The sequence below is a fragment of the Acanthochromis polyacanthus genome, chromosome 8 (assembly GCF_021347895.1).
Source record: "Acanthochromis polyacanthus isolate Apoly-LR-REF ecotype Palm Island chromosome 8, KAUST_Apoly_ChrSc, whole genome shotgun sequence".
NCBI classification, from domain to species: Eukaryota; Metazoa; Chordata; class Actinopteri; family Pomacentridae; genus Acanthochromis; species Acanthochromis polyacanthus.
In genome coordinates this window covers 14,851,634-14,877,417 of record NC_067120.1, presented here as the reverse complement: position 1 = coordinate 14,877,417, position 25,784 = coordinate 14,851,634, and the positions used below count along the sequence as shown (strand labels likewise).

At 40.7% G+C, this 25,784-nt stretch overlaps 1 protein-coding gene across 17 annotated transcripts in view; it reads right to left on the bottom strand.

Moving 5' to 3' along the window:
* LOC110952784 (pleckstrin homology domain-containing family A member 5-like) overlaps positions 1-25,784 on the bottom strand; it is an 85,771-nt gene that overhangs the window by 10,396 nt on the left and 49,591 nt on the right. For 4 of the 17 annotated variants that reach the window (XM_022196501.2, XM_022196497.2, XM_022196499.2 and 1 more), the window contains 13 exons: positions 21,285-21,323; positions 17,473-17,593; positions 17,187-17,291; positions 14,691-14,763; positions 12,395-12,495; positions 10,922-11,037; positions 8,958-9,458; positions 7,018-7,498; positions 5,459-5,542; positions 4,633-4,752; positions 3,555-3,608; positions 2,526-2,606; positions 39-101 (listed from right to left, as the gene is read on the bottom strand). In XM_022196501.2, coding sequence (XP_022052193.2) covers positions 39-101; positions 2,526-2,606; positions 3,555-3,608; positions 4,633-4,752; positions 5,459-5,542; positions 7,018-7,498; positions 8,958-9,458; positions 10,922-11,037; positions 12,395-12,495; positions 14,691-14,763; positions 17,187-17,291; positions 17,473-17,593; positions 21,285-21,323 — 1,939 coding nt within the window. Of the gene's footprint in view, positions 1-38; positions 102-2,525; positions 2,607-3,554; positions 3,609-4,632; positions 4,753-5,458; positions 5,543-7,017; positions 7,499-8,957; positions 9,459-10,921; positions 11,083-11,391; positions 11,435-12,394; positions 12,496-14,690; positions 14,764-17,186; positions 17,292-17,472; positions 17,594-21,284; positions 21,324-25,784 lie in introns of those variants that run through there. The other 13 variants (XM_051951611.1, XM_022196498.2, XM_022196504.2 and 10 more) reach the window with 8 other exon arrangements.

Sequence of the window (25,784 nt, the reverse complement as noted above, 5' to 3'; positions counted from 1 at the left end):
GAGCATCGTGTAAAGCAGGAGTGTACCACTGGACTCACATCAATATCCGCTTCTTCTGGCATACATGTATAGGCTTGTTCCCTGAAGTCTTCTGGGCTCAACTGAAAGAAAGACCAAACATTAGACAGAGACACAGATCTGTACATACACATTAGAATCTGAGGATCTAATGCAGTGTCATGACGAGGCTCTCTCACTGAGCCACAAGATTCATCCTTGAGTCAGAGCTCATATTTCACTAAATCAGACAATCTACACTACCAGCCAGCAGTGGGACAACAGCCAGTTTCAACACAGTTTCCCTACTGATGATTCTTGTGCTCTGTGTTTTATCCCCCATGGTCGTTTGTCTCCCTCAGCACAACACAATGATTTGATCGGAAATGCAGGAGAAAACATGTAAAGCAATCTTGCTTACTACACTCTAAGTCAGCGCAAAGCCGTGTCCACTAACTGTGCTGTCTTCAGCACTTGCTCTGCAGCTAATTGGTCCAAGGTCTTTGTGTGTGTGTCTGCTGCATTATGTCAAAGAATAATATTACTTAAAAATATTCCAAGAGGAACAATCTATTCCCAAGTTTCCTTTTAAAAATAGGGTTGTCATGCAAAGAATAATTATAAATGGGTATTTTGTTACTTCAAGCTAAGGCCAAAATGCACACTTCACTAGTTTATTCTATGCACAGTGTTTGGTTGGAAAATTCATTCTTACTTCCACTTGTGATTTTTTTTAAAACAATGCTCAACCAGAAGAAATTATTTCCGCTGCATTGGATCCCATGTTTCCAGAACATCACATAGTCATTTAGCAACACTTCCAAATCTGAAACAATACAAGTACAGTCGACAAAGAGTAGGACAGTGGCATATTTCTGTGTTGTTTTGTTTTTTGTATCCACATTGGAAATGAGATGACATAATGACTATTTAATTCACTTCCTGGCCAGTGGATAACCAACAGACACTTTCTATCCTCCCTTGAGACACTCTGCATAACAAAACCGCAGCTATCTTCCCTTCTGGCTTGTTTTGGAGATTTTTGCTTTCACTCTGGTGTTCGGCAAGAGAAATGGATGACCACATATCAGATATCAGACAGCTTATTTGTTTGGCCCCTAAAAAAAATACCTTCATTGTTGTTTTACTTTTGCTTCAGGTTCATGAGTCTGCATTTCAAAAAGCCCCTAAAGCTGAGAGCTGACACTTTAGCCTCATAGACATTATGTCATTTCAAACCCAATGTACCAAAAACGACACAACAGCACAAAACATGACTCACTGTCCAGAAACTTTCAGACTCCAACATTCCACACTCACACCTGCACTCCTTCACACACACTTCTCTTCACACCTTCTCCCTCAGTTGAACCACATAGTACAGTTAAAGCAGGTGGCACTTAAGAACCACATGGCATTCCACACAGAACATGCAGACTCTCCCACAGTTCGGGGAGGTTCACTGTAGTGTGGTGTGGTGTGGACTACGAGTGAGGAGGAGGGAGACAGACTTCTGGCAGCTTAACAGGTGGGAATGCAGCTGTTGCTGAGCTGGTGTGCCGATGGATGGGTGAAGGGGTGAACGTGTGTGAGGGCAGTCTTCGGCGGCACTTTTACACCTTGCAAGGCGTCACAAAAGTGGCAAAGTGATGTCATAACAAGCTGGCTCCTTTATCCTTTCCATCAGCAGAATGGCAAGATGAGGTGACGGGGAAGAAATGAAGACAGGTAAATAGGAGGGAGAGTTTATTAAAAAAAAACATCTGGCTTCATTTTCACCAGTTTGCCCCCCAACCCATGGCCATCTTAGGTGGAGTCTATTCCATGACTGACACTGAACTGTGGCAAGTCTTGAACCCCTAATCCTGACATCTGAACAGTGTTTGACTGACGAGCAAAGAACAAGACTAATAAAGCAGACTCAGCATATGCTATAATTGGTAATATATATTCAGCAGAGATGCCCTATCTATTTAACTTTATTGGAATATCGATGCATCCTAAATGCTAAACAAGAAAAACTGTTTATGTCATTATACCTAAATTATGCCATAAAAAACAGTCTCCTGCTGGCTTTAAATTTGGGCTCCTTTTTACACAAAAAGATAAAGTCATTGGCAATGAACTGAACTGACAAATGACAGGTCTGGCAACACAGAATTAAGTCACACTAATCATAGCCATCCTGGCAAGTTCAGCTGGCTCAGTTAATGAAGGGGAACACATTCTGTAGGGTTATGAAAAATCACATACTTAGAATGAGGAAGGCATTTAACTGAACAGTGGAGCATACATACACCATAGTACTCTTTTAAAGTCATGGCCATAGGAGCATGACTTCTCATATTAACAGGAGAACAGTCAAAAGCGATGGATGAGGAGGTGCGGGCAATACAAACGATACAGGGAGACCAGTCTCAAGATGCCGTGAGGACTTGGACATCGAAGGAGGAGCATTGCAAAACAGACCAAAAGAACAATAGCGACTGGTGAGGATGAGGCGGAGCAAAGCCTTTGGCTGGCCTTACTTGCTGGTAAAGTTGAGGCCTTGGGGCAGAGTTCTCAATCAAAGTGTGAGTCATGGCGATTAAAGGGTCATTTTCCTTCATCTAGTCCAGTGTGGAGAGGAGCGATATAGCAAGTGTCAGAAAGTTTACAGCAGTGCTTCACGTCTGAGACAACACTCACATTGTGATTACACTTCACTCGCTCTCTCTCTAATGAAGCAGACTCAGACATAAACATCTAGAGAGGAAAGGGATGGATACAGCAACAAGAGATGCTAGCAAATAGAATCAGGAATATTTTGTAGTGCAATGTTCTGAGATGCTTACCTACACCTAGCAGTGAAACACTGCCATTAAACTTGATGTACTACAACGATACAAATATAGCAAGTACTATTGTTGCCATGTGCTGTATGTGGCAGGAGAGGTTAAATCATAAGCCTCATCCCTCTGAGTGAAGAGGGAAATTGCATATTGCTCAATGGCTGTGCACATCTGATGCAAGCTTTGCTATAATAATTATTAGAAGGGTGTTATCGTGCCTCAGTGTACTATGCAGTGCACTTACTCACACTCTCAAAGCACTTTAGAGCAGTAAAAAAGCAGAAGATGAAGGTTAAAAGAATTCCTTTGCAAGCACTTCAAAATTCAATGATATGATACTTGCTTTTCTACATGTAATTTAAACAGCAGACAAAAAGCTTGTCCACATCTCCCAACTATACAGAGCAGAGTGATGACCAATTATTCAGTTAGTGTAGCTGATGGTGAGTTTAAGCTACGTATTTAAAATAATGAATGGATGAATAGGATCATCTAGGCATTGCAAACTAGCTTGGGCTATAAATGCTGCTGTTTGTGACACTGGATCATGCTATGAATTTACCCCCGTATAAATTAGCATTTAAGAAATAAATAATAAAGTAGCTAGGCATCAGACTAGAAATCACTAAAACAGCAGAGTACTGATTACCACGATAAGGGCAAAGCATTGAATGAATTCAGTTTATGACAGGGAGAAAGAGGGCATGCATTCATGCATCACCCCACCTGATTGTCCAAATACATGAGGTTCCTTTGGAGGTGATGGGAGAGAATGTCGTTCTAGCATCAGCAGCAAAGGACAGGAAAGAAAAGGCAACAGGAGAGTGAGACAAAAGAAGAAGAAAGTCACATTCCTTCACTGATGCTGTCGCTCGTTCACACAATCACACAGGCATGTCATGTACCCAAAGATTACCAGAGAGAAAAGAAAGCAGGACCAGTCAAGGTGAAGAAAATAGGTCAGGCACCAGGTGTACTCAAGAAGGTAACAGAATGAGTGTACTACTGGATGTGAAGGATTAGAGCTTCATAATGGTGAAATGAGCACATACAGTCTTTACTCAGTGCAGGCAAACCACAAAGAAAATGGTAAGTCAAGGCCTGACAGTTCTGACACTAATCTAAAGTACTTAGAGAACAGTAACCACCTTCGACCATACTGCGATAATGAGACTTTAAATTAACTGTACAGTAGTTGGGAACAACAGATTACAAACCAAACTATTCTCCACCTCAGGCCTGGTTGACCTACATCAGTAACAGTCAAATCTGTAGTCTGGCGTCTTAGAAGCGACTTAAAGTGCAAAAATCCTCAATTAACATTTACATATGCAGGGGCCGTAACCTCCTTAATCAGTCACTCTTTAAGCTCAGCAATGGCTTTAAGTCTCATTTCCGGTTAACATCTGTCTGAACTCTTCAGGAACATAAAAGGACTCAATCAACTGCCTGCCCTGTTAACAACAAACGTAATGATCTGATGGACTGAATTATGACAGATGCTGGTTGTAAAATGATTCTGCAACTGGCAAAAGTTATTTTGTACTCCAGGCATTTCATATATATTTTGTAGAAAGCTGATGACAACGTAACCGGTACCCAAATGCATTAAACAGACAACTTGAAGCCACAGCAAAGTCCTTTGTGGAGAAAATGCCTGAAGTAGCGCTTTTCTGCTTAAAGCAGCCATGTGTGAAGACCAAACCAATCCTCCGGATCAAGATGGATAATGGAAGTGGGTAAAGATGGCATACACACCGCACGCTAACATACACGCCTGCAGAGACGTCTCTGGGGGCCTGACCTTTGGGTTGTCGCCATCCATGTTTAGTTGCATAAGCTGTGCTACAGTGTGCTCCCGGATACTGTTTAGCTCTGCCTGCTGCCGCCGCAGCTTTATCAGCAGCAAAGTCAGTTCCTCAGGCTGCAAGGGAGGGAGGGAGGGAGGAAGGGAGGGACACACAGCCACAATGAAACAGGGACACAGCGCAGGGGGAGTGGGAGAGGAGGGGAAAGAGCACACCAGGATAGGAGATTTAGAGGTATCAGGCTCCCAATAGGTGAACATTTGCTGTATCGTGGTGTTGAGTTTTCATGCAGTTCAGGACCACAAGATTATCCGGCGTGCCGTTACTGTCAGCAGCATGCAACTTCTATACATCCACTCAGAACAGAAGAGTAGTTAGCATTTAGTACAGCATCCGTTTCACACTTTTCCAGCTGCATGAGGACACAGAACTGTGAATGGCTTTGACATAAATTCCTGATCTGGCTTAGAGAGTTGTGAGTGACAGGGTTTTTAAGTCTCCACTGATGTGAAGCGAGTCTAAGGAGCTCCTGAAGTGAACATACCCTAAATCCTACCACTTGGAACATACATCTGAGCTCTGTCTAAATCGGGCTCTAAAAGTTCTGTCACAATATCTGGGAAAGAAACGAAGGACAGAAAGAGGGAGGTAGGGAGGGAGGGTAGTATTTTAAAAATAGTACTTTCTCTTAATGAAATCCAGCTAAACCCAAATTGTAGAAGTGTGTAGAACCCAAGCGTGAAGTATCTCAACTTAGTAACACAGTGACCCAAATTTGGTCAGACGGGACACAAGAAGGGAGTAAGTCAGATGAAGACTTACTGTTTTGCCTTGGAGAGACTGGGCAGTGATAGTCTGGATTGGGATCCCTGCAGGCATAGACCTCCTGTCAGGTGGGTAGGCATACTGCAAGACACAGTGTGAATTCATATAAAAAAATGCTTTGACACTGACTGTCGAAAAATCGCTTTTTTTTTTTTTTTTTTTTTTTTTTTAATATTTTTTTTTATTTTTTGAAGAACAAAGAACAAAGCTCAGGCAAAACGTACACAGGTCCAAGTGGGTATACAATAACAATCAAGAATACAGCATTTAGCACATTACAGCAGAAATGAATAAAAATAGAAGTTAAACAAAAGTATACATGTATTTACTTTTTATGAGTGAGGTAGCATACCTAGTTACTACTAGGGAAGCCAAGTAAAATGGAAGATGAGAGCTGAGGACCAATGTGTTTTAAGTATGGCTCCCAGAGCTGATAGAAACTTCCCAAAGAAGAATGCAACAAACAAGTAATGTATTCATTAGGGATACTGTCCATGATCAGGTTATGCCAGGACTTTTTGGAGGGAGCGGAGTCTTTAATCCAGAAAAGCAGAATGTTCTTTCTGGCAGCAAAAGTCAATAGATTAAAGAGTCTTTTATGATTTACATTCACAATATGATGATCAGGAAAACCAAGGAGAAGGCACATTGGGTCCAGGTCTATTGATACTCCGAAAATAGCACATAGTTCTGTTACAATGCCTGACCAGTAGTTTTGCAGCTTTGTACATGTCCAGAAACAGTGAATGAAATTACCAACATCAGTGTTACATTTACAACAGATAGGGGAAGTCTTAGAATCCATTTTATTTTTCAGGGCTGGACTTGTATAAATCCGGTGGAGAATCTTAAATTGGGTTGACTTAGTTCGGTTACAAATAGAGATTTTCATAGCCTGCAGCCATACCCTCTCCCATTTTGAAACCTCAATAGAGATTCCAAGATCTCTCTCCCACGCTTCCCTTGTACTCTGAGACATTAAAGACAAATTTAAATTTGAATTCAGTGCCCTATAAAAAAACCTAATATGTTTCATAGACGGCTGCAACATTAAGGCACGTTCTACCTCTGAGATGTCATTCCTGGAGAACAATGTAGTATCCTTAGAAACAAAGTGCCTGATTTGTAAATATCTAAAAAAATGACTATTTTCTAAACCATGTCTCTGTTGCAGTTGCTGGAAGGATAGAAATCCTGTATCACAGAAAAGATCACCTAGCTTCACAATACCCTGTTCAAACCAGACTGAAAAACCCTTATCTAAAGAACCTGGCGAAAAATCGCTTTTTATGATACTTATCCAGGTTGCTTTCTCCTGACCAGATCCTTGCTTGTGTTGCATCTACTCTCAGATGTATGTTGCCTTGGATAAAAGCCTCTGCTAAATGAAATTCTAGAATTGTTTTCAAGATTTTTTTCTTTTCTGGGAGCACCTTAGGCGAAATTCCATTTACTTCCATTGTATTAGGATGAAGATAGAAAGGCCACTAGAGATACATGTTGTCTTGTTATGTGAGTGAACTTCAGATTTACTATTCATGAACGCCTTTACTGACCTTGTTGACTTGTGGCCTGAGTCGTCTGTCAATACTCATGTCTCTTCTGTAGATGGGAGAGGAAACTTCTGAACGAGCATTGCCCATGTTGTAAGATCGCATTGGAGAGTAGCCACCGTACATGGACAGGGAGCCGTGGGAAGGTGAAGGGGGGATGGAGTGGCCCGGTGCAGCATGCTCTGACAAGTTGATCATGGTTTTGGGACTGGCCATATTGCTGTAGAGCCCAGACTGTCTGGTGTAAGCCTGTCTTTGCTGCCACTCGTACAATTGCCACATGGTGTCGTCGCGCATGGACCGGCGCTTATCAGCCATCGAGGGACCCAGGGCTTGCTCGTACAACGACGGCGACAAGCTGCATATGCTATCCCGCTGTGCCATGCTATTTCTAGGCATGCTGCGGTAGCCATCTCCATAATGAGGCATATAGGGTACCCGGTGGCTTGGCATGTTTCTGGGCAGCGTCTGGTAGGATGTGACGCTAGAAAAATAAGACGAGAAGAAATGTAGTTTATTTGTTTCACACAGATAAACTGGTGCTGAAAGAAAATTGATTGTTCAGTTGTTATTATTTGCTAATAATATCTTCTATTAGCTGGAGACATCATCATTTCAGATGTCAGTTATTCAAATACCTGCTTTCAAATCTTTATATTTTAATAGGAATTTAACATCAGATATAAAAGGATGAAGGCTAGTACGATGGTTTAAAAATTCTTCGAACATTATTGTTGAATTTACTTGACGCAAATGTGTAACTGTTTCATGACTGATAATTATTAGTTTTAATAATATAAATTTTCACATTTTCAAATTTTCAACCCCTCCAGTATGTATTAACCATGAGGTACATATGTGTATGTACATGTTCTCTTATATTATGCGTTTGTATGTGTGTATTCAGGGGACTGAGCAAGGCATGACACCAGCTCAGACAAATTAGACCTTTCCAGGGACAACAAGGCTTTAAAAAGCTTCACTTCCTCAGTGGGTTCAAAGTCAGTGCAGCTGGCTTCAAGAGAGCTTCATATTAAGACTCCCTGACAGATCCAGGCTAGAACGCTCACTGGTCTGTAAAACCCTGTATAGTAGCATCACAAAAAAGGCACGTGACTGCATGGAAACTAAACATCAGTCTGGAGGACATGCGTGTAACAACAAAAGGAGACTGCTGAAAGACATGAACGCAGAGAGAACGGGATGTGCTCACTATGAAAATAAGGACTGAGGCCTTGATGATACTCTTTAACCTCTTAAGCCCTGGCCATATTTTCAGAAAAAATTTCTTTGGCTTAAGAGGTTAAAAGGATGCAGTGCTTAAATTCGATGTGTATATCCATGTCTTAAAATAAATCAAGGAGTGAGTGAAAAGGCAAAGAGCACGACAGTGTCAAACTTGAGCACAACTCTGTTAACAATCAACTGACAGACAAATAAACAGAAGAGGAGATAAACCGACAGCCAGGCAGCCAGACAGAGAGACAGTGCAAAATAGAAAGTTTAATCTCAACCAATTAAAAGTCGGATTCTCACAGCAAGGTCAGTGGCACAGACTGACTCTGGCTAACAGAGTCAGTTGTAGTTTATCCCTATGTCTACATACTGGTACATTCAACAGAGTAATGTCAAAGTAAAAGAGAGTAAATCCTCTTGCTTTAAACCACCCAGTTTTAGAAAGAAATTTGGTCAAGAAACTTGAATATCATGCACATACACACTTTATGTGAGCACTCAGATGCTTCAGAAGAACCCCTTCTGTTCTCAAAATGCAGGTGAATCTGCATTTCCAGACTTGAGCAATTTGAAGCAGGATAAAATTGGACTCTTGTGAAATAAGCTCAAAACAACTGCTGCTCGATCTTGTGGACCAGCGTACCATCCAACTGGCATAATTTTTCAAATTTAAAAGAACAAAAAAACAAACATATAATTAAACCAACCTCCTGGTATCATCATCCTGGTTACGCCCTCTCTGTGTGCGAACCCACTGCTCCAGCTGCTGCATAGAGCTTGTCCTACTCAGGCTGCGGTCTGGCTCGTGGGAGGGACTTTGCTGAGGAGGGACTCCACTCCCATCAGTTTGGCACTGTTCTGCAGATCCATTCACTTGGGGGCTATGGTGTGACCTGTCGATCTCAGCCAAAGGCTGCGGCGAGGTTGCCTTGATGGGGGCTGCCTGGTTTGGCTGCAGTTTGATACTGTTGATCTTGGTGAGTGGGCGTTCCCGCTCAGCTCCGTCCTTCTGGAAGCCATAGCGCTCAGCATCTCGCTGCTTCCTCTCCTCTTCTTCTGTGGCGGGGGTGACTGCAGCAATGTGTTCTCGGTCAGCTTCACGGTTGCGTTCATTGTTCTGGATTTCAGGCTGTGTGAGTGGCTGCCTGTGGTTGGAGACATGGTTGATCTCCTGTGGTCCACACTGTTCCACTTTTAGCTTCTCCGTCCTAAACCAGACAGGAGGAAAGTCTTAGAATAATTCTAAGAAAAATCTGCTTAATCTGTTTTAGCTCAAGTCAATAAAGACACAAAGATCAACTGCAATGTGATGGAAAGATGATAGCTATACTAGACTAAGTTAGCATTTTGGATACTCTTTCTGGTCTCATATAAAAGATGCTAGAGACAACATGTGAAGCACACTGTGGACCTAATGCAGTATCTTTGTAACTTCTGCTAATGGGGCAGCTTAGGGAGAAAACCAGAAGTGCAAAGTAAATGAAGGGAGAGCATGACGTTTCGTCCAGCTGCCAGAGAAGACCAGGCGTGTAAAAGGAAATCAGATATCTGCAATAAAACACTGACTGTGCTGAGGCACGCCTCAGTGGTGGTGTTCAGACCCCAGTAATCCATTTGGAGCTCTCCTTTACCTCCTCTCTAGAAGACCTATCTACCACTCTGTGCTCCCTAGAGAGGTATTCAGAGGTAATAGACACCACTACTCCTTGGCCTTAGACAGGCTCAAGGTCACAACTTCAAAGTTTGGCAAATTCCCCGCAGTAGCATGGCTCACTGGGTTAGCAATAAGAGGGCAGCACAAAAGGCATTCCTTCAAAGTTTCCACTTGTATACTTTCAAATAGCAGCACAAGTCACGTAATGTCTTCTGCAGCTTTCTGTGGCTACACCAGACCAGCAGAGGACACATTCAGCTGTATGGAAGGTCTGTCTGCCTTTATTTGTATTGTTCTGAGGAGATTGAAGAAACACCAGATAAATGATGGCTGAAATTAAGATACCTTGTTGTCTTGATAGATATGTTGTTGCTATGCTAGACTGCCTTATGGCGGTGTCACACAAACCCATATAACAGTGCTATTCAGTGGAGTTCAGGCACTACTGCGCTGTGTAATTACACATCTCCTTACCATTACGCCTCTGCTCGCCCATGTAAAAAGAGGGCATTAGACAGGCGGGCTGCCAAATCACAGACTTTTAAGATAGTTTGTAAAAAAAAAAGAAGGAAAAAACACTGTTCTGATGAGTCAGTGATCCTGATCAGCCAGTGCAGCTGTGAACAACATCTCCTCAACCACCTGTGCCATCCATTCACAGTGCTGACACACATACACATGGCATTCTTGTGCGTGTTAAATAAAACTTCAACAGTAAAAACAGTTACATAACATGAAAGGAAGTCACAGCTTCTTTAACAAACCCAGAAAGGAGAAATGTCAAAAGTGGGGGCTGAACTCTTGCCAAGGAACTAAACAGGCTCAACAGAGAGGTTCCAAAGTACTTTCTTCCATTAAAAATGCAGAAGAAGAAAAAATCAGCGTAAAGAAATGAACCCAGGCATGCAGAGTCATTGGTACTAGTTTCAAGAATTGTCCTCAAGTGTATGTTTCTCCATTTAAAAATGAAACAATCCAATCTGCTACCATTCCTAAATTAGCAATACTCTTACAAACCTTTTGGTCGGCTCTGAATGCACAAGTGCAGCATCTGTCATTACTTTCATCCAAGACTCCATCTCTTTGGCTGTGTCTGTGCAAAAATAGTATGTCCGCATGTTGGGATGTGTCGCCTGTTTTGACAATGGACAGGAAGAGTGACATACAGGAAAAGATACCTGAAAGAGGAAAGAAAAAGTATTGTGATTTTTAGTACTTTAGTACACTGACTGACAAATCAAGGTTGTTGCTAGCTATCCCATACAATTATCCATAAATAAGAAGACTGTAGAGTGTGACTAGAACTTCAATGCATAAGTTTTTTATACTAAGTTATATCTTCGTAATGGGAAACAATTTCAGTTTGAGAAATACTCCTGGTTGTGGCCATCTGTGCTACAGAGAGAAATCAAATTTTTGAGCCACCTGAGTTTCACGCATACCACTAGGTCAGGGCAGTAAATCTGCTACAGTTCTGTAGGACTTACCATGCAGGGCATTGTATGGCAAACACATTGTTCCGTTGTTGCTCTGCTCCCTCGCAGTGAACAAACCAATATATTGTACCGGACACAGACAAAGAGAGACAGAATGCTTAGTGAACAACCTCAATATCCTGTTTACCAATGTCTAAAAATATAAAAAGCATAGTCATTTCTCTAATTACTTCAGATTAATCTCAAAAAATAAGGAACTTTCAATGGCATGGCCATTTTGACCACAACAACAAGAGAGAAGAAAAGTCAAGAATAAAAAACATGCAGTCAAAAAGTCATCCCGTTCTGGAGTTAATCACTATAAACTGAAGAGGATGTGCCCTGCTCTCATGTTTCTCTCTTTCCCTCAACTCTTTCAGTCTGAATCTAAGTTGGAAAAGCAGTGGGCTGTGTGGTTGGAGAGACCTTGAGCAGACTCCTGGGCGTCTGGGTTTGGCTGTACTTGGCTGGACAACTTTGTTGCCTCTTCAGTCAAATGTTGTACACACCACTGAGATCCCATAAAATATGCCTGTTGCCCTGTAACTTGGGGTTTCTGAATCAACTAAGAGTATCACAGCACTGTGATACCGCGCCACTGGCAGCAGCCAGCACACATGTGACACGTGCTTTTTTTAATCTTAGCATTAGTAGCTGACAGCCGAAGCATAAAAAAATAAAACAAAACAATGCTTACGTCATAGTCAATAAATTGAAAATCATTTCTAAAGTAATGACAGAACAAGCTCTGAGTAAAGTAAACCAAGAGGCTGATTCATATGCTAAAGAAAACATTGTGGGATTATGAGAGCCACCACAGTTAAAACACATTCTAACTGTAAACCAGTGATCAAATGTACCATCTGGGAGACTTGAACATTCTCCTGCTATGACCTTGTTTTAGAACTTTTCATTTTCTCCCAAAGAACTAAAAGGGAATTTTCTCTCTTCTGTGTTCTTCATGTACTGAACCATAAAATGTGGAGTCTAACAAAAAATGAAAACATGTACTGACCTTGAAGGCATATTTTCTGTTAATGTGATCATCGACAGACAGCATGGATATATAAAAACTTGGTAGGAGGATGCTGCCAAGTATTCCCTCCTCTTTTTCATCTGCAGAGAAGAATCAAGACAACAAAATATATTTGGGCTGTTTTCATCGATCAACTAGTTGTCTGTCTTTGTCTTGCGACACATAACGTTTATTTGACTTGCAACACTTTATTTTCAAATATTTTGTCCCTTAAATTTCGCTACTTGTCAGTGTTAACTGTTGTGCACCAAAACATCCAGTCAAATTCCTCATGTGTAGCCATATGTGAAAACCTAGTTGGCAGTAAAACTACTTCTGATTCTAATATGAGTCCAAACTGGTACGGTGACATTCATTTGTAAATATGAAAATCCAGAGACAAACCAAAGCAGAGGGTACAAAGTCCAATCAGTGGAAAAGATGAGCACTGATTCAATGTTCTCTGCAGCTTGGTAGCTCTAATCCTCATTAAGTTAACAGACAGGATTCCACAGTGACAATGGGGCACTCTCCACAGGGGGGATTAGACTGAGTCCCATGTTTTAAGCGAAGAGTAGCTTACCCTTCCTATTTGGTATAAGCAAACTGCACTGCTTACCCAAAACAGTGCAGGAAAACAACACATAGCAAGGAAGTGATTGTTGCAATCCCAAATGTGCATTTGCTTTGTTAACTTGGATGTGTGTACGTTTGTGTGTGTGTCAACTAGGAATGTTATGTAAAAGTCAAAGTGCCTTAAGACATGTTGGCGGAAACAGAGATGAATAAGGCTCATCTTGAATGGTGAGTAATATTTGCTGAAATACGTGGTTGCGAGGCTCCGGTTGGTGCATTGCATTTTAGAATAAGGCTGTTTGTCCTGCAGCTTTGGCAGACCCTTGACTCCATTACCGAAGTCTCAAGAATTGATAGACTGTACCTGCAACTCCCTGGCTAGAGATTTATTTAAACAAGTCTCTGTGTCTCTTCATCTTTCTCTGAAGACATACAAACACAGAGGCTTCTGCAGAGCAATCTTTGAACGTCAGCAACACTGTGGGAGATCCTGGGTGCACAATAAGAGGCTGATAACTACAACAGCGAGCAGTTGTGTTTAGTTGAGGCAGCTCAGTTCATGACCTCACTGCCCACTCTCTGCTGATGGATACAATTTCTCAGCATATCCATCTGGATAAAGCCTTTGAGTCGGCTGCTGTCTGTGGCTTTTGTCAGTCAGTGGGCGGAAAGAAGGCGACAGGAATGGCAGACACTAGAAATAACACAGACTAGATGTCATCCTGATCAGCAGAAATGACAACTGTATCCGAATGAGGTGATGACATTGAGATATACAGACTTATACCTGGTAAGACTTGTATTTTCTCTGTGCCTACAGCTTAACTGTACACAAATTCTACCTCATTGATTAAATTTTTTTTCAATAAGCAAATTCTCGAACGTTCTCTGGACACAGCTGTGTCAATATTTGACGTGAACATTAGTACTTGATGAGAGAGGATGAAAAACCCAGTGTATGGCAGCTCAGCCAGTACAAGATTGAAAAAAACCCCCACATCAAACACTCGCAAATATTTTCCTACTGGGCAATAGTAGCAAGGAGTCAGGTTTAAGAGGAGCCAGATTTTAATAACAGAAGTGAAAACTATAACAATAACATCTCATTAAAAACTTCACTGATAAAAGGCATACTGGCCACTTAAAAATGAAAACTTATTACGCTTCCACTTCAGTCAAAATAGCAAATTTAATTATTTGGTTAGGAAAAACATATATTGTCTTTCCAAAAATGCATAACAGCTTACTTCTACACACATTGAAAGAGTAAATACAGTGATAAAATGACTGTGGTTTATATTTTTTATTGTGGAACTGAAAGAGGATCTGTAAATATTTGCTAGGAAAATTCAGTTTAATTCAACTGAATCCAAGAATTAGGCTGGAACCTCTAAATGATGCAGTCTCTGTGTGAAATCCAATTTCCTGCTACACTTTATCTTTTAACCATCTAACTGTACGCAAGGCTTTTTTTAAGATCTGGCTTTGATGCAGTAAAGAAACGATGTCTGTAGCCATTTCACTTGATACGTGTTTTCAGTTGGGCCTGACAGGCTGCCTACCACAGGGACTTGTATCCTGATATATTAACGATCCACAAGAGCGTGGCTTGTGGTTCTGAAGGTCACAAGAGCATTTGAACTGCTAATCGAAAACCAATATTGTTGTTAGCAGGGCAATCCTAATGAATCGCGCTGTTAGCAAACAGCACAGGACTCACCTCTGTAGTAAAAGAGGCATAGGTCGGACAGGACAAACCACCTCTTTTTCCATAGCTTCATCCCTGTACTGTCCTGAAAATGCAGCAGAGGAATAGGGTACATTTATTCAACAAACAAGTGGCAGCGATTTATTTCACTTTTTTTTGGTAAAAAAAGACCAAAAAAACAGAAATCTGTTTTGTCCAACATTAATTTCCTTTTTAATTTAGAGGTTGAAATGCATTATACAGTCTACTGATAATTTTGTAACCACAGACAGAAAGGTCACCTACGAAAGATAATTTATGTTTTTGGGGGATGTTTTCCTACATATTGTTGTCTAAAATGTCTAGTAAGGCATTGGAAATTGGTTGTTGCTAGAGGTACGGACCCGTACCCGTACCCTGTGGACTACGGATATGGCACTTGCCATTTGCCAATCAGACACGCGAGATCTGGTCACGTGACTCCCGGTAGACGCTAGAGGTACGGACCCGTAGCATCGGTACTACAGGTACGGACCCTAAACCTGACCCTAACACTAACCCTAACCTTAACCTTTGCTTACCTTTCAACAGTTTGCAGTGGTTAGCAGCTTCTTGACTCGCGAGACTTGCGTACGGGTCCGTATCTGTCTGGCAAATGGAAAGTGCCGTACCCGTAGCCTGTGGGCTACGGATACGGGTCCGTATCTGTAGACACTACCTTGGAAATTATCCAAGTAAACAAAGATTACTTTAATGGTGACAGTGTAGAAGCCATCCACTTTGCACTGCATTTTTGGGTTGACAGTGAGTAGGTGTAATTTATTTGGTAAGGAAACATTTGATTTCTGTTATGGAATAAACAAAATACCACAAAAATAAACTTTCTTAGCTTAACTTAGCTCTTCAGTAGCAGCCCAAAGTGCTTTTTATTCTGCTGCTTGAAAAGGATGAAGGGTGAAGTAAAGGGTATTAACTCCCCCGTTTGCTTTAATGGAAAACTTGAGTGGAGTCCTTAATCGTAGATTCCACGCAGAGACAAAAGTAGGGGGAGGGACCTCAACAACTCTGTCATTATGGTCAAACAGCATGTGGGCTGCAGTTTACTTTAAATGGAAATTCACTTCTACAAGCCAGAATGTTTTACACATTAGTATCAAAAAAAGATTCACAATGCCAGATGCTGTTCTGTATGTTCATGAAGGAGGCAGATCTGAAACAATGAGATTTAAATGCCTTGTGTCCATTAATTCACCACCTTCCTTCCATTTAATTAAGATCTTAACCACTCATTTTATAATGTGTTCATGAATAAACTTTGTCAAAAGTCCTGTCAGATCCTGGTCTGTACAGGCTTTCACCATCACATCAATAGCTGTGGCATTTTGATCTCTCAGTGGATCAATTGAGGGGCAGCAGCTTTCCCTCAGCCAAGGACTTCAATAGCTTCCAGGTTTCAATGAGGCAGGAAAATAAAAGTGCAAATCCAGCTTTTATTCAGGGTAGCAGATTTGTGGTCTTTTGCTTGATGTACGTCACCCTGATTGAGGTCTCCAAAGAAAAAGCAGATGGCAGCTGTACCAAAGGAGGCCGTCACGTGTTCATAGAACTGCACTGGGAGTCTGCAATCAAAACTAAATGAGACTCCCAGTTAGGAAGCATGAGAGAACTCTGACTGGCCGAGAGTCGCTTCAAGCATCCCCTTTTCACCCTCCTCTAAGGAGCCCTTGAGCTGGGTATTCAAACAGTGCCCCTGCTGGATAACTGGCTGAGCAGACACACTGGATAAAGAAATGCTCAGAATCTGAAAGACATCAGAAAGGTTTCTTTGTGCTGATCTTAAGACTGTTGCCGCTCTGTAACAACTTGCAGATAATAAGTAGGAGAACAGACTCAACAACGTACTCATTTATATCATACGTCTATCATTATTTTCCTTTGCTATGTTGTAACTAACTTTCCGTTGTTGTCAGTTTAATAAGATGCTAAAAAACACTAGTGGCTCTGACAATCCCCTTTTGAGCCAAGGAGAAAGCAGAATAAAATAGAATATGCTTTGTTGCCATTATAAAGTGTATAACGAGATTGGAGACGGGGAGCCATGAGCCGCTGCGTCCGAGCACGCCGCCATCTTGGATAGCGTCTGCAGACTAACTCACAACAACATTGGTAACATGCTGTTTAGCAAATGCACTGACCATGTTTATGAACTTATTTCTGTGTTTTAATATGTGTTTACATTTGCGAGTTAGCATGCAATACAAAATATAGTATCTATTTAATAACAAATAAAAATATTGTTTGGATGGGTGGTGCGTGATGAAAATTCAGGGATCAGGAAAATTATTATTATTAATCAGTAGGTGGTCATGACTGTTTATATCAGAATGCATTGGAAGCCATCCAGTAGTTAGTGAGACATCTCATTTCAAAAGAAAGTGGTAAAAAAACAAACAAAAAAAAAACTTAAAAATTAAACTGACATCACCATGCATACATCCACATTGGCAGCATTATTAAATTCTTACTCACCTGTTTATAAAGCCAGTTTCTCTTGATAACTGGGGCGCTGGGGTTCCTCCTGATGGAGTTGGATCGCTTCCCAAAGTTGTGAATTTTTTTAGAAGGTCTTGAGGGCTGGAATTACAGCGTGAATGAGAAAAACAAACTGAAGTGAGCTAAATCCACGCAAAACAATACATTTTTCTAGACTTTCCGAAACTTTTTAAGCCATTTAAACAGGAGCCAGTTGTTTTTTCATTATTTTCCAAACTGAACAGAAAGGCATGATCATCCTGTGTCCGTGTGCGCCACTCACTCTTCCTGCTGGGCTATTGGGGTTTGCAGCGTAGTCCGAGCCGCCCGTGTAGTTGGAGGCCTCGCTCATGGTGCTTACTGGCCGTTCCTTCTTCTCATTCGCTGGCACTTTGGAGGCAGATCTAAATGAAAGACACAAAGCATGCCAAGAGCACACAGGCAAGTCGTCAGTGAGAAATACAGACTGTGTCATGTCCAATATATTTATGTCCAGTGACTTCCATAAACGAAGGAAAATGGGAGGAAGCAGCCTTTATCGTCTGTTCCCCCATCTCTCCTCTGAAGTTCGACTCTCTGTTGAGATAATGAGATCTCAACATGGGCTTATGAATCAAGCCAATTACTCCCACCCTGCCACTGCAGATACATTTCCAGTTCTCTAACAGCTTTACAGTAAATGGTCTGCAAATTCTGCCTGACATATCGAAATAAAGCAGCTGCAGCAGTGAATCAGGTCAGGATGTCTTTAAAAAGACAAGTTTTTTTTACAGGCAAAAGTTGAAGGCACGGTAAGTTCAATACGTCTGCCATAGGATGGAACACCTTGTGAAATTAGTTGTCTCTGGCCTGTGGAGATGTCCTACATTCTTTAGGAAGGGAACAATGTTGCGGTCTAGAGGGAACAACACGGGAGAACCAGAGTGGAGCAGAAATGCTGCAGCAGTGGAAAAAAAGTGTTCTCTCTCGGTGTGGTTTTACTGCACTGAATCAGGACAGAATCTGCCAACCCTGCACTGGAAACTCCCCCATCTGACCTCTCCATATGATCAATGATTTATTATTTATAGACTCCAGATTATATTTTACACCATCTACAGCAGCTACAATAGTTCCATCTTTTGATCTATCCTTCTGTTAGACATGAAGACAAAATTATCAGCATTTAAAATCAACTGAAGAAAAGTTTAATCCAGACTTCATGCTGTTATACTCAAGGTGCAAAAACATAAAAGGGATCACAACAGACAACATCAGCTTTGTTCACAACAGCAGGTAGGACACACAGGATGTTCATTCCCGTGCAGCACAGTGACAGGCCTGATATCACCTGCAGGCACCTCAAAACAATGACAAGACAAACAATGAGAGTCCCAGACAGACGTTGTCTTACCTGCATTTAGTAGAAGAGTTAACTAATTTGTTACAAGGTACGGCTGAGCTGAAAGAAGCAGCACCGTGTTATTGTTGTGGACCTGAGATTGCCTGGTCAATAGGAGAATTTCGTTAATTAAAGAGATATTTCTTACTGTTAGGGTTAGTTTTCTGTTTCAGTTTGAAGTTACTAACTATATAATGGGCTTCTGTGTAGTGGAGACACCAGCAGGGAATTCAAAGGGAGGGCAAGTGGGTGACTAATGGGCTCTCAAATTGAAGAACACACAATTTTTAACTCACATAGCTCCTTGTGCAGAGCAATAAGTAGACACTGAGATTTGCTTTCTTCTCCATCTAATAAGCTCAATAAAAGATTTTCAGCACTTCCAGCGATGCAAAAAATCCTGACTGAACCATAATCAGTGGCATGTGGACGTACCATCATAACAGAGAGTTATTGCTCTATTTGATGCTCTATTTGGCACCAGACCACATCTTGACTTTGAGTTGCAGATAATTAGTGTGAACCTGATAATCATTCTGCATGCAGTGAAATTGAAAAAGAGTCAGAGTGTCAAACTGGCAGCGTTAGTGTAAAAGTTGGCCTGTGACTATTGGCGAGAAGAAGAGAAGAAAGGATTCTATGTTTCAGTCCTAAGATCTATGTTACAATAAATTGCATTAAGAAAGTGTATTATTGCATTTGTGTACCTAAATGAATTTAAAGATTAGCTGAAAAAGGGTCAGAATTAGGATCAAAGAATCAGCATCTCAGCAAAAATCCGGGATCGTCCGTCCTGACTACTGATCACAGCAACTCTAATTCTGTTCATCACGGAAACCCAAAAAAACCAGCCAATCTTTACAACTAAGAAGCTGCTACTAAGCAATTGTAGCTTGAAAAGCAAGTTACAGATTATTGATCAATGAACTACCTGCTTCATCATTAACTTCCACTTAAACAGCCCATTTCCACACCATTTTCAAAAGTAAATAAAACTAAATTGCATTTACAACTACTTTGTCTTTCCAAATGTCCCATCATTGGGCCTCTCTAGTATTTATTTCTTAACCACTTAGAGTAAATGTAATACACGAACACACATACACACAATGGAGACCACCAAATTCTTCTATTTTGACATGAATCTCTGCTGTAAGTGGGTTCCTCTAAAATGCTAGCATGAAACCCCACATGGATTTTGCTACTATTCTTATCCTGTTTTGAACGTTTGTCTGCTTTAAATTACTGTTTTCTGGTTTTAGGTTGATGCTTGTGTCCTGACAGCACCAGCCCACAGTGGAAATGATTGCAATGTAAGAACACAGTAACAGTCGTAGCAGAATACCATGAACAACACTCGTCTTTGTGTTTACCACAGCTCAGTGTCAACAACAAAGTCAATGAACCTCAAAATGATGCTAAAAAATGCCATATGATGTTCTGTCTTCAGAAACGTCCTGTTTCACAAACGAACACACAGATACAGTCGCTCAGTTACCTGCAAGAAAGCTGTCCAGACAGCTTGCCAGTCTATCTTAAAATCAATGTCAAGATAAGTTTTTTTTAATCTTCTTCAATCTTATTTTCCGTCAAGGTTATTTCAGCAGTTTTTCAACAGTGGCCACAGCTCTCAACATGAATTGAATACAAAATTCAAAACTAGAATTTCATTTCATTTAAGTCTGGTGTGAACTATCCAAATAATAATAAAAAAAAGATTAAATGTCTCAGCCTCTAGGCAAACAGTGTATTTTTTTTACCTTTATTAGTGCTTTTGGGTTCAGACATCTCAAATCATTTGTTTTTGTTGAACAAAAACATCAAACTGTGTGTCGGCAAAAACAAACAAGAAAGAAGTCCTTGTATCAATTCCACAGACTGAAGGCGGACCCATATGCATTGAAGTGTCAGATCACTGCCTGGTTCTGGATGGATTTTGTGTGCCTGCGAGAGTGTCAGTCTGTGTGAGCAAAAAGAGTGGGGAGGGATTAGGCTGCCACTGAAGCTCGGCACTCTAAGCACACTGGGGGGAAACACTGAACTGAGTGGCTGAGCGTGCATTTTAAAATGACCACACAGCATTTCTAAAGAGATACGGCTTTACAACAACTTTGTGTGTCGCTGAACTGGACCTTTATCTTTTTATTAATTAACAAAAGGCTAGAACACAAGGCAAGCATGTTCAGATTATTTATCAGTGTGTACACTTCCACTCTACCACAGAGGCAGCATGGCAGCAGCAAACCAAAGATTTACAGATTCTAACATGAAGCTATTATGGCTCACGACACCAGTCTTCCCTCACACTCCTTTTGTTGGGAATCATCATTACAAAACAGGCAGTATGCACACTGATGAGCTAGTATTGTGTTGTGTAGTGAGTGTTTTATTCATATTAGTCAATATGTAAAATGATGGTAATTCAGATTCTTTTCAGTCATAACCAAAGATCAGAAAAGGTGAGTAATGACATCCCTGTGGCTAGCTGGTTTAGATGAACACAACAAATGGTTCAGGCAGTTAAGTGCACCTTATGGGACTTTGGAATGCAAATACACAACAGGTCATCAGGCAAAACACCATTTAAAACACCCACAGTCTGTTGTTAGTGTGCAACAACGATGACTATTAACAGACATACATGTTCAAGTGTTTTACATGAAAACAAAAGTAGAGAACACACAGTTATTCATTTGCACCTAATACTGGATTACCTGCTAAATGCTGGGTGACACAATTTTCCACAATTCACACTACAAAACAGAGGAAAGACACATTTGTTGAGAGTGAAAGTTTAGTGTTCTGAAGTCGAGCTGTACACAGGTAATATATTGTTTTTGTTACGTACTGAATCTATACATTTGACCACATCGTTGACAGTCTGAAAAGAGTACATGTAAAACCCAGTTAATACAATTATTGGATCTGATAGGCAGAATTCTTCCAAATAGTATGATTTTTATTTTTTACTGATTCCCGTTTTAATCTCTTTTTTAATTCATTATGTTAGCTCAGATACTCAGTGCTCAGTCACCTCTGTCTGCCTGTAAATGTTGTAAAGCTGTATTTTAATCAAACACATGTAAAACATAAAGAAACAAACGCATTTCAATGAAGTTTTGTGTTGGAGTTTGTTTGTTTGTTTGTTTCACTTTCAGGCGTTCACATTGTAACTTGAAACCGAAAATGCCATTCCTTCTCTTGTATGACGCTTTACAATGGTATGTGGATTGTTTTCATGATAAAAATGTTTTCTTCAAAGCATGGAAGCCAAAAAACAGCTATTTTTTTTTAAGTTTTGATGAAAAATATAACAATAAGTGATTCCCAAAAACAGCCTAACTTGCCAACTCAAGCTATAATTATACGACAGCACAGAAACCTGCTAAAATATACAGTATCACGACTTTGCTAGACTGGGCAAATCTGATACACCCTGTTTGTAATATGATTTATGCTTACAGTGGCCTGAACTGATTAGCTTATATATCAAGCTTCTTACGTATCATCTTCTTTCCACACATCACCACGGTGGATTGACTGTACTTATGAGTAATGTGAATGAATGCCTGTATCAGACTGTAAAGTGGCCGTATTATTTCATATTACCCAGCATGTATCTGGATAATGGGAGCTTCGCTGGAACAGTCACTGAGAAAGTGTTTATGATAAAAAAAAACACACCCTCACAGAAATGTCTGTTCATCTAACTAAGTATAAACCCTACATGTAAGAGCGCTTTGCAGTAAAACAGTCCTATTCAAAGATATTCAGCAATGCCCATATCGGTCTTACATGCACAGAGATATTTAAGGAATAGTGAATGTATGAAATGCATTGACATGTTTTTACAGCAAATATTGTCATCAAACTGTGCTGAACACGTGGTGAGACTGTGTTTTGGTTAACATGTGAGTTGCAGTTCACAAGTATTCCCTGTCAGCCTGCATGTGATCATGTGGACCATTAGAAATAGGCGCAGGCATAAACCCTAATGACAGTAGAATGCTGAGGCTGACATTCATGGAGGTGGGTGAGGCCTCATGTCACATTCAGAACTGTTTAACTGGAGCAGTAACTCACACCTCACAGCATAGATGACAGTATAAATATGAGCTGCAGATGTGTTTGTAATGTTGCCTGTTACTGTCCTTTAACCCTTTAAGCTTCAGTCAATTCCAGCCGTTTTCAGTACAAAAAATCGCTAATATTCTATTTTTAAATAAAAAAATTACGAAAAATACGGGGAATATTGGACGGGCATCGCGAGGTGCATTTCCTTGAAAATGACCGATTCGGGGATTTTATACCGACTTCAGGACATGTTTTGGACAAAATAGTTTACTGGCTTGTGTCATCTGGATGTAAAAGGTTGGATTATGGCTGTTTTTTGTGGAATATTTTTTTTGTGTGTAATAATGAACCCGGAAATGTGAGTCGCGCTGTGTACGTTGAAGCCGTGTATAGAGAACGGATGGATGAATATTTGTTTTTGTCGGACAAATGTGTTTTTCTCACCCGCTGTGGTAATCGCATCTGAAAGTGGTTTACACATGTGGACAAAATTGTTGGTACCCCTCAGTTAAAGAAGGAAAAACCCACAATTCTCACTGAAATCACTTGAAACTCACAAAAGTAACAATAAATAAAAATTTATTGAAAATTAAATAATCAAAATCAGCCATTACTTTTGAATTGTTGATTAACATAATTATTTAAAAAAACAAACTAATGAAATAGGGCTGGACAAAAATGATGGTACCCATAACTTAATATTTTGTTGCACAACCTTTTGAGGCAATCACTGCAATTAAACGATTTCTGTATTTGTCAATGAGCGTTCTGCAGCTGTCAACAGGTATTTTGGCCCACTCCTCATGAGCAAACAGCTCCAGTTGTCTCAGGTTTGATGGGTGTCTTCTCCAAATGGCATGTTTCAGCTCCTTCCACATATGTTCAATGGGATTCAGATCTGGGCTCATAGAAGGCCACTTTAGAATAGTCCAACGCTTTTCTCTCAGCCATTCTTGGGTGTTTTTGGCTGTGTGTTTTGGATGGTTGTCCTGTTGGAAGACCCATGACCTGCGACTGAGACCAAGCTTTCTGACACTAGGCAGCACATTTCTCTCCAGAATGCCTTGATAGTCTTCAGATTTCATCGTACCTTGCACACTTTCAAGACACCCTGTGCCAGATGCAGCAAAGCAGCCCCAAAACATTACTGAGCCTCCTCCATGTTTCACCGTAGGGACAGTGTTCTTTTCTTCGTATGCTTGGTTTTTGAGTCTATGAACATAGAGTTGATGTGCCTTACCAAAAAGCTCCAGTTTGGTCTCATCTGTCCAAAGGACATTCTCCCAGAAGCTTTGTGGCTTGTCAACATGCATTTTTGCAAATTCCAGTCTCGCTTTTTTATGAGCTTTTTTTCAGCAGTGGTGTCCTCCTTGGTCGTCTCCCATGAAGTCCACTTTGGCTCAAACAACGACGAATGGTGCGATCTGACACTGATGTACCTTGGCCTTGGAGTTCACCTTTAATTTCTTTGGAGGTTGCTCTGGGCTCTTTGGATACAATTCGAATGATCCGTCTCTTCAATTTGTCATCAATTTTCCTCTTGCGGCCACGTCCAGGGAGGTTGGCTACTGTCCCGTGGGTCTTGAACTTCTGAATAATATGAGCCACTGTTGTCACAGGAACTTCAAGCTGTTTAGAGATGGTCTTATAGCCTTTACCTTTAAGATGTTTGTCTATCATTTTTTTTTCAGATGTCCTGGGACAATTCTCTCCTTCGCTTTCTGTTGTCCATGTTCAGTGTGGTACACACCTTTTCACCAAACAGCAGGGTGACTACTTGTCTCCCTTTAAATAGGCAGACTGACTGATTATGAGTTTGGAAACACCTGTGATGTCAATTAAATGACACACCTGAGTTAATCATGTCACTCTGGTCAAATAGTTTTCAATCTTTTATAGAGGTACCATCATTTTTGTCCAGGCCTGTTTCATTAGTTTGTTTTTTTAAATAATTATGTTAATCAACAATTCAAAAGTAATGGCTGTTTTTGATTATTTAATTTTCAATAAATTTTTATTTATTGTTACTTTTGTGAGTTTCAAGTGATTTCAGTGAGAATTGTGGGTTTTTCCTTCTTTAACTGAGGGGTACCAACAATTTTGTCCACGTGTGTATACCGGCGGATTCATGAGAATCTAAGCTTTCCATCGGCGTATAGTGTTTGTATAATCGTGTTTGCAGCCGTCGGACATTCGTGAAATTCCTATGCAAATTAGGAGGTGTACCGCCGGTGGTACACTGAAGCTTAAGGGGTTAAGCAACACTAAAGCAGATTAAGAGCTAACATACAAATAATGTCCTAAATTGGCACCTTAATGACTACACAGTGTCAACGCTCTGTGTGTTCCTGCGATGTGTCTAAATGACTCAGTCTACAGAACTGAACTGAGGCTAGACAGAGGCTACATCCATGCTAATACATTTTAATTTTAAAATGCATATCTTCTGCTCTGCCTAGTGTACACATTATATTGGAGCTTTAGGACCTCTAAAATGGTGACTTTTGGAAATGTTGCAAGCTCTCTTACAATTTGAAAGCTCTTGGGTTGCATTGTTGTGTGTAGACAGGTAGAAACAAAGACTGTTGAAAACAATTAAACACACACCCAGGTTCATTTCCTAATTGGTCGTAATTGTCACTACGTGTCATTCTCTGATTTACCACCTGGATGTGAACATCTACCTTGACAACCAGTGGTAAGGAATTTCAGGCATTGCTTACCTTGTTGCATATGCCATCAACTGCTGTAAAGCTACGGACCTACTTCTACAACTTAACAACCAACCTCTTCCTTCATGTTTACACCGGCACCCACATGCTCAGTGTATTTGAACGGTCATGTGATATGTACTTTCAGGCGTGTTGGTATGCATGGAGAATATTTCTAAAACAGCACTTCCTCACCCACCGAGACAGAGATCGTTTGTATTTTTAAAACTGTTTTAAAGCAAAAAGGCATTAGTGTGGCTATAGGGAAGCCAACATGTGAAAATGAGAAAAATCTGGGGTTAATGTTCTGGCTGAAAGGACAGACAGAGGAGATTTGCTTTCATCAAAACCTTTAAAGATACCAGAGTGTCTGTCTTAAATCAGTGGCAACTATCTTCAACATTATGGTGCAGCAGCAGTGCAGTATCT